Consider the following 6,831-nt stretch of genomic DNA (forward strand, 5'->3'; position numbering starts at 1 on the left):
TTTTGGATCATAAAGGCCTACAATCGCAAACATGAAATTGGCTTTGTGTGGTTGTGGCAGAGAAAAAATAATGTCAACCTACTCCACAACTCTCCAACCACATGCACAACTATCATCAACTATATGCATAAACTCATCAACCATACATAACATCAGCATAAGCCAAGCCAAACCACTTGCAACAATAAAACCTCTGGAACCAATGGCACAAACCAACAAATCCATGAGACTACTAGATTGACATCATTGCCAACCAACAAGAATACACAAACATTTACATCATCAATGCCAACAATTTTGATAGAGTATTAGAATTTTGATCTACTTATTATAATTTTATATATATATATTTTTTGTTGAATATTTTTATCAATTTTGGGCAACTTTTAATTTATATAACAATACTAATATATTCTATAATTATATTTTTAATTGTTTAATAATTAAAAAATTGAGAATTATTTTTAATAAAAATTCACATTTTTAAAATCTAAAAAAAATATAATAAAGAAATTTCCATAAATTTTAATTAAATAAAATTATAAATTTAAAATGGATTATAATGCTCAAATTGAATCAAATTTTTTTAATTAATTATTAATATTAAAAAACTCCTTATCTCCGAACAGATCGAGTTAGAATAATAGCAATAACCGACAATAATTGACATAGAACCCAGAAAATAAATAAATCAAGAGACATGTTCTCAGTCTCTCGCATTTATAGCCAATGTGAGCAAACTAACAACATTATTGTCCCTTCATCATCATATGATGAAATATTGAATGGTTTTTTTTTTTTTTTTAAATGGATCTACTTTCAGTAGGCACGCTTAAGCACAAGATAAGTTTGATATAAATGCATTTGTTGACATTTTAAAACAAAATAAATGTTTATCAACCAAGGCCACGTTACGTTACATCCAATTAAAAAGGCCCTCTTTGCAGTGGGTTTTTTAATGTTTTTCTGGACATTTTTTTCTGACCAATGTTTTGGTCAGAATTTAAAATTGGCAGTATAGATTACGGTTTTAATAAGTTTTTAATTGTTTTTAAAATTTTGGAATTAATAATTAAAAATGATTAAAATATCAAACTTACAAGTCCCTTTATTTACCAAAATTTTACACCGGTAGAACATTTAATTAGTACAGTAGGCTACATTTATTATAAATACCTCCAGCTAATGCTTTCTAAGCAGAAATGTAGGCATTTTCACCACAGAAATGTAGGCATTTTCTATTAAATATATGAACAGTATAGTATATTAAATATATGAACAGTATGGTATATTATATATTTGTTAGTATGGTATATTATATATTTGTTAGTGTTATTAAAAGATGAATCTCAGTTTGAGTAGTTTGGTGAATAATGAATTGAATGAGTTTAAGTTTTAAAAGACATGTTGTTACTAGTCTATATCTAATATTTATGAAATATTTGTATTTAATATATAGTGACAAACTATCTTTAAATGTTAGAAATAGTTGTATTTACTATATAGTGACAATATGAATTGAATGAGTTTAAGTTTTAAAAGACATGTTGTTACTTGTCTATTTCTAACATTTATGAAATAGTTGTATTTAATATATAGTGACAAACTATCTTTAAATGTTAGAAATAGTTGTATTTAATATATAGTGACAAACTATCTTTAAAAATTATAAAGTTTCCAATTTCTTTTTTTCTATTAAACTAAAAAATGTTCCTTGCATTTGCTATAAAAATAAAAATTTCAAATCTAAAGCACCATTCAAATTTGATGATTTATATAATTCTAATAAAAACAAAAAACAACTAGCTATATTTAACAGGCAAATCACCCTATTATAAACAGTTTACCCATTAACTTCATTCTATCCCTACTTACCACTACCGGCAAATTATAATAAATTGATATGTTTTCCATACCGTGAAAGATTTTATCATAATTTGCTATATTTGACGAGCAAATCAAATCATACTCAACAAATTATTTACTCTTCAAATTCCGTCTTGCTTGCCAGTGCCACCAAACTATACAATAATATATTGTAATCTGTTAAATTAATTACTCTACTGATAACTAGACATTATTTATACTCTAATCTCACTCAACTGCCCTGGTGATCTAGGTCAAATTCATGACAACCCTGGAACAATCATGGAAAATGTAGGAGATATTATTAATGAGACAAGGCCTTATAATAAAGGTCTGACGCCCAGCGTACCGAGTCCTGTGGATGGGCATTGGACAGCATGGGCAGGACGTCCGGGGAAAATTATTAGTTAGTGAGTGAACACCTTTTCTCGCAGAGAAAATGAGAGAATATCTTACAGGCACAACTCATCGTGTTCCGTTCTTAGTGCGGTGAGACATTTAATGCCATGCATTGGACATTGGAGCGTATGAGTAGCTTCTTCTATTTATTGGGGTTTCCTAGTGCATTGGTTGTGCGCTTCTCCATTTGATCGACAGTGTTTGTGTTTGAGGTATCTCTGGTGATCTTTGTGGGTGAGAGAAGTGTGAAAAATGGCTGTAAAGAAGATGGTGCAGGGTGTGTTGGTGGTTGGGCTTGTAGTGGTGGTGATGAATGTGTGCGGTGCTGTGAGTGTGGAAGGTGCCATATCATGCAACCAGGTGGTGAGTGCCATGACTCCATGCACTACATACCTTCTAGGAAATGCAGTGGTGGTGATGAATGTGTGGGGTGCTGTGAGTGTGGAATGTGCCATATCATGCAACCAAGTGGTCAGTGCCATGACTCCATGCGCTACATACCTTCTAGGAAATGCAGCAACTCCTGCTGCGGCTTGTTATCCTTCCATTCGTGGTTTGGACTCACAAGTGAAAGCCACCCCTGATAGGCAGGCTGTTTGCAACTGCCTCAACACACAAGCACAGTCATATGGGGTCAAGTTGGGAAAGGCCGCCAATCTGCCGGGTCTGTGGAGGGTCACTGATCTCAACGTGCCTATCTCTCCTGTTCCAAGTATGGACCTCTCTCTTTTCTTATTCTTTTTGATGCGACCTCACTGTGGAAGTCTGTTTTAACAAATATTGCACTGGATTATCGTTCCTAATTTGGACTAAACATTTTATTTTTATTTTTTTAACATGGCAGGGTTCATTCATGAAGTCTGATGGCGATCAAATGTGGGCTGGTGGTGTTTATCTTTTAGTGCTTTACTCTCTAGTTTAGGTGTTAACTTTAGTATGCTATTAACGATCATGGTAGTGACGATAGACTGTTTGTGTCTATTGAAGTCGCTCATTTGAAAGCTTGTTTTGTGTGTTTATATGATATATACATTAAATAAATAAAAATGATGATACCAGCCCCTTTAATTTTGTGTATCGTTGCATTCCAGACTGGTATTATATGAAAATGATGTTTATTATTAGTGTTTGCTGTAAAATTAAAATGATGCATCTCAGGACTGCGTTTCAATTTTTGGTCCTATGTTCTGTTTCAGTTTTCTGCGCATATTTTCAAATAAAAATATTTAGAGTTTGATAGGGTTTCGTTGGAAATAAAAATATTTAGAATTTGAATGGGTTTTGTTGGAAATAAAAATATTTAGAACTTGATAAAGTTTTGTTGGAATCATAATTTCTCATTATATTTTTATGTGTAATTATGCATTATTTATTATTGCAGTAATTATGTTTTTTATTAGTTTTTTTTTTTTATTAATCTCTACTCAAAGGACGGCAGAGACTATTGCAATCTATTTGTATTGAGATCTGTATCTGTATGTAGGCTGAAAAAATTTAACCAATGTTTGTTTTCTTAATGTGCCCTCTTAACAGCTTATAGAAAATTAAAAGCTGTCATTGTTAACAAATAAATGAATCTGAGTTCTTATTTTGGCCTTTTTTCGAAGCGTGAATTCTTATTTGGCTTCTTTTCAAAGCGGAAAGATTTATAACATAAAAATTTAAGGCATTTCAATTTCAGAATTGCTCTTATTTCTATATGTAAAGTTTTACGTAATTATATTTTACAGACAGCACTCATATGGATATATGTGATTATGCGTTCATGAATTATATACAAAATTATGCGTTCACGAATTATATACGTAATTATGTACCTAAAAATTTGAGGTATTCCAACTTTTGAATCTCCCTGTGGTCAAAATGCAAGATCCATTTATCTCTGAGTTCAAAATGTTAGATCCACTTATTTATTTATACATTTGGAGTATATTTTAAAATTGATTGTGTTTGGTTTAGAGTTTGTTTTTTAAGATGCTACAAAATAACTTAATGGCCAGAGATTTAGAGGTATTAGGTACCAGTAAAAGTTTACTTTCAGTTTTGTAAGAAAACCATTAATTTTGGCATAGTTTTTCTTGGATAATAGTAATGAGTCAACTTGCATTCAAGGATTGTAGTTAATATTGATTGTCTTTACTTTATAACTATATTAGAATAATTTTTCTTACTATTTAAAAAAAACTAAAACTATATATATATGTAAGTTTCAAATTTATTTATGAAGATTAAATATTAGTGAAAATTTATCATTTTTTTAACCATAAAAATTAACACATTAACATAAAAAAAAAATATTTAAAAAATATTAAATTAGATGTAATGTTTTAAAGACATGTTAAGCGCATATTTTTACATTGGTTATTCTTTATTTTATTATTAATTAAAAAATCATTTTCCCTTTTTTATTAATTTTTTTACTATATTTTATTTTAAATATTTAAATTTTAAATTAATTTATTTTTACCTATATAATTTACAATTATTTATTTATTTATTTAATTTTATTTTTTCATCTTTAATTATATTTTTTAAGTTTCCTATCATTATCAATGAATAACCCTTCACTTCAATTTTTATAATCATATTGCTTAGCACTTGCTTTTCATCTTACTCATAAGTAGCTTTTTCTAATCTTTGAAAAAATATTTTAAAATGACATTTTCAATCCAAAATAAAATAAAATTAAAATAATTATTTGGAATAATATAAGTTATATAAATATTAAAATATAAAAAATATATTAATTAACATTAAGTAGCTATTTAAAATAAATTAATATTTTATATTTATTTGTTTGAAGTGACATTTACATGTTGGCTAAGTGATTAAATAAGAAGATATTTTTTAAAATGATTTTATAAATTTAGCCTGGAAAACCAATTTTTTTTTTTTATTGTTAAATGTTTTAATATTACAATTATATTTATGAGATTATTAAAAATTATGTAAATGTAATTAAATTTTATACATATTAAATTTGTATGTAAGGGGTTTGCTAACAACAATATATGTTCATATTTTAATAACCATTCAACTAAATTTATTATGAAAAATTATGTAAATGTAATTAAAGTTTATACATATTGAATTTGTATGTAATGGGGTTTGCTAACAACAATATATGTTCATGTTTTAATAACCATTCAACTAAATTTATTATGGAGATGATGTTACAAGGATTCACATCAAAGACTAAGTATGAAGAACATCAAAGACCAAGTATGAAGAAAAAATGTGTAACTCTCATGTGAGACCAATTTAATGTGGAGAGTGGTTGCACTCAATTCTACATTCAATTAACTAGAATGCTCCTATATATATATATATGGGGCTACAAATAAGATGAGGAGTTATGGAAATTTCTTCATAAATAGGATCTACAAACTAAATAAAACCCACAACTTGAAGGAAACACAACAAATAACTAATAATTACATCATCTAGAAACTACTACATTTCTCCATTAGTTCTTAAGTCTCCTTAACAATTTGACTTTAACAACTTTGTCTTGACTTTTCTTTTTGTTAAATAGTGATGGTGCTTCTTCCTTGTTTAGCTTTTTCTGTAAGTGCATGTTGCAAATAGGTTGTGGTCTTATCATCATTTGCAATACTTCATTAGGTTCATGGGACTTGGATTTGCCTTTATGGCTTGAAAATTCTTCATTACATTCATAAGTGGGTTGTTGCACTTTGTCATTATATTCATCTATGCCATGTTCAGTGGATTTTTCCATATTAGCTCATAGTAATGTCTAATTTCTTTAGGGCTCCAATACATCATAATGCCATGAACTTCTTCAAATGTACCAATTGTTGTTTCAATTTCTATGTCATGTATGATTCATTGATTCTTCATTTCTATTGTCTATTGGTGTAACTTCAGTGCAAGCACCATCAGAATATGGTGTTTCAAGCTATGATTTAATGAACTATAATTCATCTTCAAACCTTGTTATCTCTTCTTCAAAATTTGTTATTTCTTCCTAGTTTTTAATATATGCATAGTGAGGAACATTCATGAGATTCACAAAATCATCATAATTTGAGTTATTTTCATTTACCTTTATGTTGAGAGTTTTCTCCGTTTCTTCATCTTTGTCTTCCTATGCCAAATCTTCATTCTTTTTTGCATTACAATCTTTGTATTTGGTTTCATCTTGCCCATCTAGTTGATCTTCAACTTGGGTTATCTCTCCAATGAGCAATTTATTTATGAGCTTTTTCTCCTATAGCATTTGATACTCACCTTCACTTGAAAATTTTTCATTATTGTATTTAACTAAAGTTACCAAGGATTCACATAGTGGTTCATAAGTTAGTGCACATTCATCATTAAATATTGCATCATAGGGAGTTTACTTACTATCACATGTTACTTTATTGTTAGTTACATACATACTTTCTTCAGTAATCATTATAGTTTCAATCTCGATTTGAGTTATGATACTTTCAACACAATCACCATTTTCAACAACACCTTCATCAATTTCGGCTTTCTCACTCTACTTCATGTTTTACTTCATTTCAAGAATATCCCAAAATAATTTTGCATTACATCATT

The 6,831-nt window shown here is 28.7% G+C and overlaps 1 protein-coding gene across 1 annotated transcript; it reads left to right on the forward strand.

Moving 5' to 3' along the window:
* The first annotated feature begins 2,430 nt into the window (after positions 1-2,430).
* On the forward strand, positions 2,431-3,342 carry LOC149262360 (non-specific lipid-transfer protein-like). Its single transcript, XM_089384233.1, has 2 exons — positions 2,431-2,977; positions 3,110-3,342. The coding sequence occupies exons 1-2, from the start codon at positions 2,518-2,520 to the stop codon at positions 3,127-3,129; spliced, it is 480 nt and encodes a 159-aa protein (XP_089240359.1). The 5' UTR covers positions 2,431-2,517; the 3' UTR covers positions 3,130-3,342.
* The last annotated feature ends 3,489 nt before the right edge of the window (positions 3,343-6,831 follow it).

Source organism: Pinus tabuliformis, chromosome 6 (assembly GCF_031772625.1).
Source record: "Pinus tabuliformis cultivar Carrire ecotype Pingquan chromosome 6, CPIR1, whole genome shotgun sequence".
Lineage (NCBI taxonomy): Eukaryota > Viridiplantae > Streptophyta > Pinopsida > Pinales > Pinaceae > Pinus > Pinus tabuliformis.

Bases quoted from the DNA above. Each gene is read 5' to 3' on its own strand.
- LOC149262360 (XM_089384233.1), top strand. From the start codon at position 2,518: ATGGCTGTAAAGAAGATGGTGCAGGGTGTGTTGGTGGTTGGGCTTGTA. The intron at 2,978-3,109 runs GTATGGACCTCT...TTAACATGGCAG, and splicing joins GCCTATCTCTCCTGTTCCAA to GGTTCATTCATGAAGTCTGA.